Here is a 13,024-nt window from a genome sequence, read left to right as displayed (position 1 = left end):
AGTCTACAAATGGTTGGTACCAGGGACATATAAACTGCAGACAAGTGACTTAGATTATATTTCAGTGTATTTATACATTTATACCCTCATACAAAAACACCACACCAAAAGCAGAAAATGTTCCAATATGTTATCTTGCTCTCACATACTGTATGTCTCAGGCTCTGAGCCAAGAGGTCTTGTTATGTTTAGAGGCACTCAGAATATAAAAAAAAATATTCTCAGAAAACAGCCCTTACCTAAATTAACCCCTAATCTGTAATGAACTCAGCCTCCACAATCGCATATGAATCTGTGCAACTGATTACTAAGTGACTATACATCCTAATTTATCAAACAACTTAAATACTGTTCAACTTAAGCCGGCAATACATGCACCGATGATACTGTACGAAACCTCGTTCTGTACGATATTCGGTGCTTGTTTGGCGGCTCGATGAGGCGATCGATATTGCAAAAGGTTGCGGATACCGGTCAACTCGTCGATCGGCCAGGTTAAAAGATTTTGATCAGGCGCCATTGGAGGCGCCCAAGCAACATCTACATTCAGGGTTGAATGGGCAGAAGTAGGTAGAATGTCTATTGTTTCTACCTCCATATCTGACGATTCAGCCATGAATGTCAGTGGAGGGTGGGAATGATCAATGGTCGCATGAAAGATCGAAAATTGCTATGTGTATGGCCACCTTAAGAGACTAAAACTTTTGGATCACAGAGTAAAGCTTTCACTTTAAATGATAAGAAAATGAAAAGGCACTTAGATATCTGATACATATATACAAGTGAAGGACCACAGGCCAAAGGACTGCTTTTATACAGGCCACAGGACTGTAGCGGGAATTCAGCTATTCATGCAAATTCTAACTGATAATCAATAGAAGAGACTGATCCGTGGGCAACCCATTTCTGCATCCAGCCAACTCCTACTTGCTAAATACCCCTTAATGCAAAGTACTGTATGTTGTACTAAAGGTGGGGCATAGCAATGCAAACTTCCAAACTGCTGACCAGTAAATAACACCTTCCAGGTCCAGACAGGCAATCTGTGCATTCTGGCAAATGCCAGAGGGGCTGCTGTAAGATGCCACAGACATTCACTACTTAGTGGGCTGGTGGGGGACTGTTTGGGCCTCTGTGTACTTGAAATGCCAGGGCCTATTCTGAGTCCTAGTCCAGACCTGAAATCTTCTAATGCTTCTTGCATGCTGTGGGTTACTAGATCTGTAGCAACTTTTTTTAATGTTACCACATGGGGGGGGGGTAGATTTGTTTTATTTAAGGGCACCCGTAATTTGCAGTTAAAAGGGAGCAGTGGACCCCTGCACACAGATGTAAGACATATATTATAACTGTGTGCTTTTTTGTTGAAGGACATTTTGACCTTCTATCATCATTATCATCATCATTTATTTATATATATATATAGTACCAGCAAATTATGCAGTGCTTCACAATAAATTTAAACTAACAGGGATCTCAAAAAGTTTAACAAACAAGGGTATACAATAGGATCAGAGGGCCCTGCTCACAAGAGCAACAATGAAAACAAATCACTTGTGAATCCTATTTTTTAAATATTTTCATTGTCTCTACTAATGGGATTAATTAAGCTGTGTTTATCTCCAGATACCAGAAAGTATGTCTACCTGTTTTATACAATATACTGCAAGCTTTCTAGGGCAGGGACTTAACAGTGGTTTTGAGAAATGAATTATGAGCAATTACTGTATGAGTTAGTATTGTCCTGTTCCCATCAATATAGAGCAGTTGCTACACCTATTACTTACCCATGTGTATCTGTAGGTTTGCTCTACTGCATATACATTTTACTTACCTGGGCCACAGGAGGTGCATTCATCTGGTTCACTTCCATTGCATTCATGACAAGTATGGTGGCACTGGTGGCATTGTCTGTTCGACTCAAATTTGCCAGAAGGGCATCTTAGAACACACTGCTTGTTATCAAAAATCCTGCAATGAATAAAGAACAGATGCAGGTTCAGTAAATTCTATCACCTTTTTCCAGGTAATTTTTTTTCTGAAAGATTGTATAATACACATTGGCAAGTGAACTTTAATGAATAGCTACAATATTATTTTGATGGTTAGTGTAACAGTTGCCTTAGCTGAGGATTTGCAGGCAAATAAGAATTGACTCTGTATATTATAGTGATTAGTTAATTGGTGCTGAAGACTGAGTAGTTTGTAGACATGAATGATTTGGAGTTGGATTGAGTACTCTGTGCATGTATATTTCTACTTTTACTTACAGTAACTTCTGTTACATTTGTGCCAACTATTTTTTGATTATTTAACTGGATGGGTTTCTACTACATCTGCTATGGGACTGTTCTACGGATCCATCACCCACTGGTTCACAGTCATTTTAGAAGAGAGTCATGATACTTGCTCACTAAATTAACAGCAGCTATCTGTTGCAGCTAGGATTATATAGAGACTATGCTGTAAGTTCTTCTGTGAAAAAGTGTCTTTTGGAGGCCTTAGAACATTAATTGTTTCAGAAAGCTCCAGGCTTGCCATCCATCCTGCCTTGGCTGAATCCTTGCTGAGGCATTTGAGTTTTGTTCAGCAGATTTGTCACAAGGTATTATAAAATGTAAAGGGGACAGGTGATGCTATGCTCTACAGAAGGTAGCGGATCACATTTTGAGCTATATGCTTCTGGTCAGTTGCTTAAGTAACCTTAAAGCTTACTCAATCATCACCATATATTTCACTGTAGTGATTCTATTGGTTAAAAAATAATAAACAGCTAATAGACCCTCCTTCCTTGCTTTTAATTTTTTTTATATAGTAAACTCAATGCTGGAAATAGGGAGGGATGCTGGGGTCCCTAAAGGCCATATACTTTAGTAAATATATGCATATTGGACATCAAACTGTTCAGTAGATGGAAATAGTAAAATGGCTTTGCTTTAGTGGGCAAACCAGAAATGAGACAAGACCACAACAAGACTTATTATAGCAGTGGGTGTGGCTTATAATTGAGGCTGTGACTTGTAATTGGCACGTTGCACTAGGACCAAATGATCAGATTACAATGATGGGGTTACAGACCTTTGGGGCAAAAAATGCATCAATGTGCCAATGCAGTATTTGATCCGACATGAAAGTCAAACCTGCCCAATGGACAACTGCCCAATTTTCGGCCACATATTGTTTGGGGAGGCTGATAAGCTGCCAAATCGGTTTGAATTGGTAGCTTAAATCTGCCCATGTATGGGGCCCACCTTTAGAATAGCTTTTGGAAGATGTTGCCCTGCAACAGTTGCCACACAAGAGAGTTTTCCATCCCTCCCCAATGCAAAGCAAAGAGATCTTAACAGCAAAGTGTTAAACTTGAAACAGTCCATTAGGCACGCTTGTATCAAATGGTCTGTATCTACTTAGAAAAATATGCTTCTTGTTAAGTTGCACAAAGACGTTATGAAAATCAGTAAATAGTCTAGAAAAGTTTCCGCTTTCAGTAGTCTGCCAAACCTTTGTAAAATCGAAATAAAAGCAAAATGTGTTTAATGTTATTAAAAGAAAAAGAAAAAAACTAGAATTTGTTCTTCCTTGCTCTTGTTAGCTACTGTTGTTTTGCGGTTGCTCCTGTATAACTAGCAGACTCTTGAAGTTTCCCTACAAAGCCAGGTTGTACGGAGTGACACAGATTTGTTGGGAGGAGAAATGGTTTGCAGTTCCAGTGCGTTTGTTAGGCTCCACAGTGGCTGGGAAACCTGGAAGCAGCGTTTATGTGGTTATTGACTTACTTTTATCACAGATGACTGGCACCTTTTTGTGAAGGCACGTGTGTAAATGCCAGAACAAGGAGCCTCGCTCACTGCTTGGAATCAACCACAATGAGTCTTGGTAGAAACCATTTCCAGGTAATGCAGACTTACATTTTTTCCCCCCAGTGACTAAGAAACCTTTGACGATGTTTGCACTTAATAAAAAATGCCAGGAGATTTTTCAAAATGACAGCTTGTGAACCAGGTTCCCAAAACTATGCCCCGAGTGATATATTCTGTACATAAAAAGGTGATTCTATGGCTTGCGTGTGTTGCTTTCAGAGTAAATCAGCTCAGAAACATGCTTTGTAAAATGTCCCACTGTGTTTTTTAATAGGAAATTAGCTCAAAGGCCATTTGTCAGAAAGTAAGAAAATTACCTTATTATGGGAGTGCAAACAGGCTCTAGTACAGGCTTCTAACATCTCCCTGTGAATGGCAAGCCAGGATTCAACTTTTACAGAGTTTTCCCAGGATGTGGGACATAATTGGAGAAAAGAGCTGCTTCTGTTTGACCGAGATCAACTAACACAAAGGTTAAATACATTATTAATCCCTACATATCTTTCGAAACAGCACCTGTATCTGGAAATACCAGGAATTTTTCATTGGTCCAGGTCTGTAAGATTGTGCTTGCTTGAGTTTTGAAGCAAACTGCTTGGTTTAATAAAGATATATTCAGATGCACTTGGAATATATTGCTTATATACTATATATATATTCAGTATATATATTAGAGGGAGAGAGAAAGAGTATTATGAGATCCATAATTCAGAATGCTGTGGTCCTGGAATTTTCTAGATATGGGGTCTTTCTGATATGTAAAGCTGGAATAGGCTATGACTTGGGGGGGGGGGGGGATTTATTTGGTTATATATTTTTATATTCATTTTCATGAATGGCACTCATTTGCCAAAAATCTGAATTGAAAAAGCACAAACAATAAAAGCTGTGGAAAAAATATGAAAACCGCAACTTTTTCAATTTGTCACAAGAAAACCATGACTTTTTCGTATTGTTGTACAAAAACCAGTGTCAAATAAAAAATAGAACCTGAAAAACCTCAAAAACCACGAAGCTAAAAAAGATCTTTGCCATTGACTTCAACATGATCTCAACAGGTTTTAGCTGGTGTATTTTTCATTTGGAATTGTTACGGTTTTGGAGCATACTAAATCGCAACAAATTTGTGGGGGGGGGGGGTTTGCTCACAAAAAACTGAATCACTTAACAGCCTCTCTGAATTCTTAAAACACCTGCTACTCTGGTTGTTCAAAGAGTACTAGTAAGGCTGCAGCTTCCCCTTAATCACTTAGATTTCCTTCTCCTCCTTTAACCAACTTGGCCCACATTCTTGGGAATTTACTTTGGCTGTTGGCTACTGCACATGCTCACTTCCAAGCTAAGGCACACAATATCCTTATCTTAAATTACTAAACACGCACTCCAGTCTAGCAGCCAATAGAGAGATGTCATTGCTGGTTCCCATAGAAACTCTACTCTAGCTATCTGCTCCTATTTACCTCCTGAGATGGGACTAAATTCATTGCAGAATTACCCCTTTTTCTGCAAAACCTGAAGTCCCTAGCATTCTGAATAACATATAAAATACCTGTATGTCTGGGTGTGTGTCTGTGTGTGTACATATACACATATGCATACTCTTCATAGAGAGATCAATAGATAATACATAGATATTTACTGTGCTCCAAGATCTCTCTTATAATTTGCAATTACTGGGGATTGCATACCAAACAGCTCTGACAGATACATTTATTTATTGTTTTAAAGTTGAAATTTAATTTGATTTGTAATTTAAAACCAGGTAAACTAATCCACAGAAGTAACAATTATGTCCAACTAATTCCAGATGCATTTTAGTTGAGCTAAATGACTGCGTTCTTCAACAATTTCCAAGTCATGTAAAATAAGGATAACCAAGCCAAATGCTTACATTTGAAGTACATTTTGCATTCTTTGACATTATGTTTTATTGTTTTTGAGTTAGAAGAGAAATCAAGAATGAGAGAAAATGAAAATAATAATGAAAAAATATCAAGAAAACTTCCTGAGGACAAATCCAAAATGAACCAGCACCATCAGTAAAAAGTTCTTTTTTTATAGTTTCAACACAGTTGATGGCCTAAGCCTAATTATAGAGCTGGGCTATTTCTGTCCATGAAAGGAAGGTTTTATAGAGTAAAATATGAAATGTAAAATGAGAGAACACCCCAGAAAGAAAATTGCTTTGAAGTGAATGAATCCCCAGTCACTTGGCATCCTTACAAATGAATTGTGGATTGAGTTGCTGATAGACTTCTGCCTACATAATGTTAAACAAAGAACTCTGCGTTTGTCTCTTAATGAGGCAACAATGTCTGTCAGAGGAGGAAGAGCAACATCGACCAGAAAGTCTTCTGTCAGTCCATCAATTAGAGCATCAACAAAGGAAAACGGAGGAAAGCAATACAACATGGAACAATAGCCAAAATGAGTAGGCAAAAAGATAAAGGATGTGATGGAACTAATGAGTAATTGGTAACTTTGTTGTTTCAATTATAGGGGTAAAGGCTCTTTCTTAGAGCCCTGATCACCTCTCAGAGATGCATCGCCCTTGGATCCTTTTCATTGTTTCATCCTCCTACTCTTTCCTTTCTTTTGGTCTTTTTTTTTACATTCTATGTGACCTTTTCATGTTTAGATTTCTACTGCCTATTTTCTTTTCAGGCCCCTAATGCAATTCTTTCCCTGTACCTCTCACCACCCCCTTTCTCTTTGCCTTCTTTCAATCAGTGGGCTAGCTAGAAAGTAAGGAAATCTCCATTGTGTAGTTGCCTCAAGTGCTTTAAGATGTAGATCGGCAGTATTCTACATTGGGGCTCATAGATTAGCACCTTTACAAAAATATGCTTATTGCTTATAACCATTATTAATTAAGGTTACACTGAGGATCAAGAAAGGAAACTCATTCAAAACAAAATGATAAAAGTCAAATATACGTACTCTAAATGCTCATTTTAGAATAATGTTTGCTGATGTTAGGGTATAAATACATGTGTTGCCAGTACATTACATAATGTTCTTTTATTTTAAACCAGTGGTCCCCAACCTTTTTTTTACCTATGAGCAACATTTAAAAATAAAACAGTTTGGGAGTAATGCAAGCATGAAAACATTTCTTAGGGCATACCAATAAGGGCTATGATTGGTTATTTGGCTGCCCAATGTAGACAAGCAGACTACAGAAGGCTCTGTCTAGCAGTCAACATGATGTTTATGCCTCCAAAACTTAGGTCAAAATAAGCACCTGCTTTGGGGCCCTTGGGTGCAACATCAAAGGGGTTGGCGAGCAACATGCAGTTGGGGCCCACTGTTCTACCTAGGGCCAATACACCTTTATGTTTCAGGTGAAAAATATATTTATGACTAATATTCCCAAACCTCTGCTTCCCCATCGCACAGTTGTGTTAAATAAAGGAAAGCATGAGTGAAGTTGCACCGGTTTTATCACTACAGCTGCAGAAGCCACAGATGCACTACTTGGGGTGAACACCAATTGCAAATGTGTTAGGAATAGAACATTCTGTAAATTCTTAATGTTAATCAAAAGGTGAACTTTTGATTAACATTAAGAATTTACAGAATGTTCTATTCCTAACACATTTGCAATTGGTGTTGTTTTCATTGTTTATTTGCAGAGTTTTTGAATTATTTGCCTTCCTCTGCTTCCTATTTCCAGCTTTTAAATAGGGGTTACTGGCCCCAGCAGCCAAAAAAAGCTATTGCTCGGTGAGCTAAAAATTGTATTATTTTTGTTACTTTTTATTCGTTATCTTTCTATTCAGTCCCCCCTCCTATCCATTTTTCAGTCTCTCATTCAACTCATGGCCAGGTTTCTATTCTACACTGGAGCGAGGTGTTGAACAAAAAGGTAAATAACCACAAAAAATAAAAATGAAAAACCATTTGCAAATTGTTTTAGAATATTAATATCATAATAAAAGTTTATTTAAAGGTGAACAACCCCTTTGTTCAGTAGAGCTAATGCAGAATTTCAAAAGTAAAAAACATACAATTTACCTTGTTTGGGAACAGCCGATACAATTATATTTGCCAGGACCAATACACTTAGCACAGGAGGCGTCGCAGAATTTGCATCTTCCTGTTTCATCAATATATTCCCCTAGGAGAGAAATTAGAACAAATAAGCAGCTGCATTAGTAAATCAGTCCTCATATCATTTGTGCAAACAATACAAACCCATTCATCCTGCATTGCAAAAAATGTTATTCATGGAATTAGGCAGTTTACCATTTTTTACAAGTATATAATAAACAAGGCTACACATAGCTCTATACCTAATCATTTTTCAAAGAAAAAGAACAGGGCTTTCAAAGGTAGAATGAAATCATGATGTTACATAAAATACACTGGTCTCTGAAATGAGAATCATCAAAAGTCTTTGGAAGCAGAACTGCTAACAATGATTGAGATTGTCTAGTGATGAGAAGAGCATATTCCTAAGGGTGAGTTTTGACAGGATGAAGAGCAGCCATAGCAGGCCAGCTAACACTGATGGATGATTAATATAATAAAAATGACTGATGTGTTCCTTACATAGACAGATAATGGCTCCAAAGACAGAGAAAGCCAGTGTTACTTTGTTCTCTTTTCATGCCTTATGGTGTTCATGAAATTAAAGTACCTTTTCTTCAGGCAAATCTTCCAAGAGGTCAGGAAGGAAAGGTATTTGTTTGGTACAGGTTTCTATTTATATATAGAGGTTACTTCTGTGGAAAATGAACTCTTCACTTGGCTAACACATAGTTTGTATCATATTAAGGAGCCTCTTAATAAATCTATCACAACTGGATTATATATATATCTATAAAATGCAGCTCTTACTGTAACTGGAAGAAGACCGCATAGAACAGAATGGGTTCCACTGCTCAAAGCATACAAACTTATTTAGACTAAGTGAAAATGTAGTACGTATATCTGCCTCTTACAAAAGCTATTGCCGATAAGGGCATAATTACTTACCTAGATTTTCTAGCACAATCGCTATGTTAATCCCCACAATGCACTTTTTTCCCCCAGAATTCCAGTGTCATTGCGAATGCAAACAGGCTATTCTCTTGATGCAAATGCGCTGGGCCTACTGCAGTTGCACTTGATTTGCTAAAATGGATGCAACTGTACACGTGCTTCATCACAAATTGGGCACAGTTGCCCTAAGTCTTCTGGCCATGACTTTCAGGTATGTGAATGATGTTAGCGCTCGATTCGTATGTGAACAACGTCAGTGCCCGATAGCTTAGGCACAAATGTGTTGAGTTTGTTTTTTTTTTCTCTGTATTTTTAACACAGAGATGGGACAGAAAGACGGTCTTAAAGACATTATATTTCACCTTAACTTCTAATGTGGTGTAAAGTAACATAGTACAGGTATAGGACCCGTTATCCAGACCAAGGGTATTCCAGATAAGGGGTCTTTCTGTAATTTCTATCTCCATACCTTAAGTCTTCAAAAAAAATCAATAAAACATTAAGGATTGTTTTGCACCCAATAAGGATTATTTATATCTTAGTTAGGATCAATTACAAGGTACTGTTTTATTATTACAGAAAAAAAGGAAATCAGTTTTAAAATTCTGAATTATTTGATTAAAATGTAGTCTATGAGAGACGGGCTTTCCGTAATGCGGAGCTTTCTGGATAACGGGTTTCCGGATAAGGGATCCCATACCTGTACCATTTATGCTTTGGGAAAAATGAATGGGACTATAAAACACTTTGTTGATCATTTGATGGCAATGACAAATGTAATAAAAGGCATGAGGTATGACCTTTGGGTTATCCAACTGATTGGGCTGCAGGCTGATGGATGGATATAATGCGATAGAGCCATTCATGAGGATGCACTCCTACAGGGACATATTCTATCGCACTACCTGTCACTCTGCCTGCAAGGGTTTTTGCTGTTCTCCCAAGCATGGAAATTTAATGTGCTAGATCCTTTTTAGACTTCATGGTCTCTAGCCTTTCTGCAACTGGAAATCACATATGGAGCAATGACACATGGACATTTTATTCATATACATGCAGCAAGGCAACAACCTTAAACATAAGTTAGTCCTCCAAAGAAGCAGATGAAAGTTCATGTGAGGAAGCTCAGCAACATCTCGGGCGAAGCTGTTCTGTAAGGAGGAAAGGGCCAGTTGCAGTTTAATTTCAAGTTTAGTTGCAGTTGTTGATGCCCAAGGGGGGCACATTAGTTACTGAGAGCAAAGCTTCACATACTTTTGCCACACATAAATATGTATCAGTGGATCAAATACATGTGCAAGCATTATGTTTTTGACCATCTGTTTAATCTGGTTTTGGAAAAATCTGGAAACATTTCATGCTGTAGGTCCTATTTATGCAAACATATTGAAAATTTAAAAGGGTTTACAAACTTCCGAGCACCACTGTATAAGGATGTTTTTAAAAAAAAAAAAAAAAGTTTTCTGCTAAATAAGTGCCTTGGGCTGGTACAGAAGCCCCAAACATAATGTACAACATTTCTGCCGTACTTGTTTGTTAAGATTTTGTTTTCCTTTAAAGGAGAAGGAAAGGCTAGTAAAGAGTTAATCTCAAGCTGCAGGCATACCTTCAGTTCCCTCAATAGTGCCCTTAAAGGTCCCCATACACTGGCAGATCCGCTCGCTTGTCAATGTCGCCAAGTGAGCGGATCTTCTCCCGAAGATCCACATTCCTAAGGGGGGGAGTGAGTTCTTAGCATTCTTGAGGGAGGGAGGAGCAGCAGAGAGGAGAAAGCAGAGAGCTGCGTGTTTTTGGCACATGAATTACAGACACAAGAAATCTTTTGACCGAGAACTCAGTTCAGTGTTTCTGTGAGTGCTTATGGCTGTATTTACATAGACCTGTCTGATAAAGCTTACTTTGTTTTTACCTTTCATTTGCACTTTCATTAACGCTCCTTGCACTTCCCTGGAGTTGCTCAGCCCTTCCTGCTTTCCATTCCATGTTCTGTTGCACCTTTTGATGCGGGGGGAACCCTGGAGCTACCATTTGATTAGAAGGTGTTGGTATCTCCCAGGTTCCCCCGCATCAAAATTTCCTTTTGTGCCAAGAGTTAATAGGCGCAGCACACTTGCATCTGAAGAATTCGGTGCAGACACTGCTGGCACACTGAACACCAGAAAACAAGCCTGGGAGACTTCTAGCCAATAGCATCCAATGTCTGATTTGGCAAATTGGGTACAAATACACTATGCCCCGATTAACTGCGCCAGGCACATTACTCTCTTGTGACTACAGTGATGCAGAAATTCTAGGAAAAATTCAGATATGTGTCAAAAACATTGCAATTATGCTCGAAATTGCACTTTGTGGATAAGCATGTGCCCTTATGTTTCTGACACTACAGCAACCTATATTTGTAAATACAGAATTCATTAATACTGTCTATGAACACAATACATATATAACACAACAATCTCAGACTCTGACATTGAGCATTTTGCTCAGACATTGAGCATTTTTAAGATGTATTTGAAGGTGGCATAATCTTTTAGAGCAAACATAACCGCTTTTTCATTAAGAATTTAAATTACATACACTGCGCACTGGTGGAAACTCCACCATTCACTGGGGGGGAATGTAATAAAAGTCGATAGTGGAAAAATATTCACAATGTGAAAATGTATGCCTTTGTGCAAACAAATTTGCCTTTGTGCGAATTCAATATAGCTTTTACAAACACAGAAACTGTTTAGTGACCACTTCCACCTAACAAACATGCTGGTGGGTGTATATATGTCCTGTGCCTGTTTTTTCTCTCTTATAATATCTGTTAACTGACAGCGTGACCAAGATTGTCAGTGCCTTTCATGAGGCTCTTGATCATTTTAAAAAACAGTTTTGGTAGCGACTTCAGGCTGCACAAAACATTGCTTATTAAAAATAAACACTCCTACAGGGACATATTCTATCGCACTACCTGTCACTCTGCCTGCAAGGGTTTTTGCTGTTCTCCCAAGCATGGAAATTTGATGTGCTAGATCCTTTTTAGACTTCATGGTCTCTAGCCTTTCTGGAAATCACATATGGAGCAATGACACATGGGACATTTTGCCGCCGCCCCTCCCCCCCATAAATTGTGGATGCCACAAGTAACACCACTCAGATCGAGTTCCCCCATCTACTTACCTCTATCAGGTATGTAATACTGTACAGTAGATGTAATTGGATAATAGAATGGAAGTTAAAGGAAACATCACAACTCCTGGCTGTGTAGCATTTATATTATACAGTAATTTTAACCTAGACCCTTGCTGAGGGAGACCAAAGAAAATAGTGGGCTCAGTGTAAAACAGTTGTCTAAAAGATTCTCCTTCATTCTTAGTTTGTGAAAAAAATCCTTGGGCCTTAAGGATGCCTTACATTTCCCTTTTGCCAGGGAGTGAGACTCATTTTATTACTGTAAAGCAGTGCTGTCCAACTGGCGGCCCCTCTGTGTGGCCCCCCCATCTGTCTGGCTGCTGTGACTGGCAATATAGGGCATGTAGAGTATGGCACACAGGCAGGGTAGGGCAGGCAGAGTATGGCACACACAGGCAGGGTAGGGCAGGCAAAGTATGGCACACACAGGCAGGGTAGGGCAGGCAGAGTATGGTACACACAGGCAGCGTAGGACAGGCCGAGTATGGCACACTCAGGCAGGGTAGGGCAGGCAGAGTATGGCACACACAGGCAGGGTAGGGCAGGCAGAGCATGGCATACACAGGCAGGGTAGGGCAGTCAGAGTATGGCACACACAGGCAGGGTAGGGCAGGCAGAGTATGGCACACACAGGCAGGGTAGGGCAGGCAGAGTATGGCACACACAGGCAGGGTAGGGCAAGCAGAGTATGACACACACAGGCAGCGTATGGCAGGCAGAGCATGGCACACACAGGCAGGGTAGGGAAGGCAGAGTATGGCACACACAGGCAGGGTTGGGCAGGCAGAGCATGGCACATGCAGGCAGGGTAGGGCAGGCAGAGTATGGCACACACAGGCAGGGTAGGGCAGGCAGAGTTTGGCACACACAGGCAGGGTAGGGCAGGCAGAGTATGGCAATGCAGAGCAAAGCATGATTTCCTCTAGCAGCCCTAGGGCCCTCTAAGTCCCAGAATCCTAGAACATATCCTGTACATTTGGCCCCCCTACTCCTTTTAT

General features: G+C 39.5%; 1 protein-coding gene across 1 annotated transcript in view; it reads right to left on the bottom strand.

The window, feature by feature from the left end:
* Positions 1 to 13,024, bottom strand: part of pcsk5 (proprotein convertase subtilisin/kexin type 5) — a 246,229-nt gene that overhangs the window by 54,153 nt on the left and 179,052 nt on the right. The window contains exons 21-22 of the mRNA XM_031890895.1: positions 7,878 to 7,980; positions 1,835 to 1,971 (exon numbers count right to left, since the gene is read on the bottom strand). Coding sequence (XP_031746755.1) covers positions 1,835 to 1,971; positions 7,878 to 7,980 — 240 coding nt within the window. The remainder of the gene's footprint in view (positions 1 to 1,834; positions 1,972 to 7,877; positions 7,981 to 13,024) is intronic.

This window comes from Xenopus tropicalis, chromosome 1, assembly GCF_000004195.4.
Source record: "Xenopus tropicalis strain Nigerian chromosome 1, UCB_Xtro_10.0, whole genome shotgun sequence".
Lineage (NCBI taxonomy): Eukaryota > Metazoa > Chordata > Amphibia > Anura > Pipidae > Xenopus > Xenopus tropicalis.
This window is presented reverse-complemented; position numbering and strand designations above follow the sequence as displayed.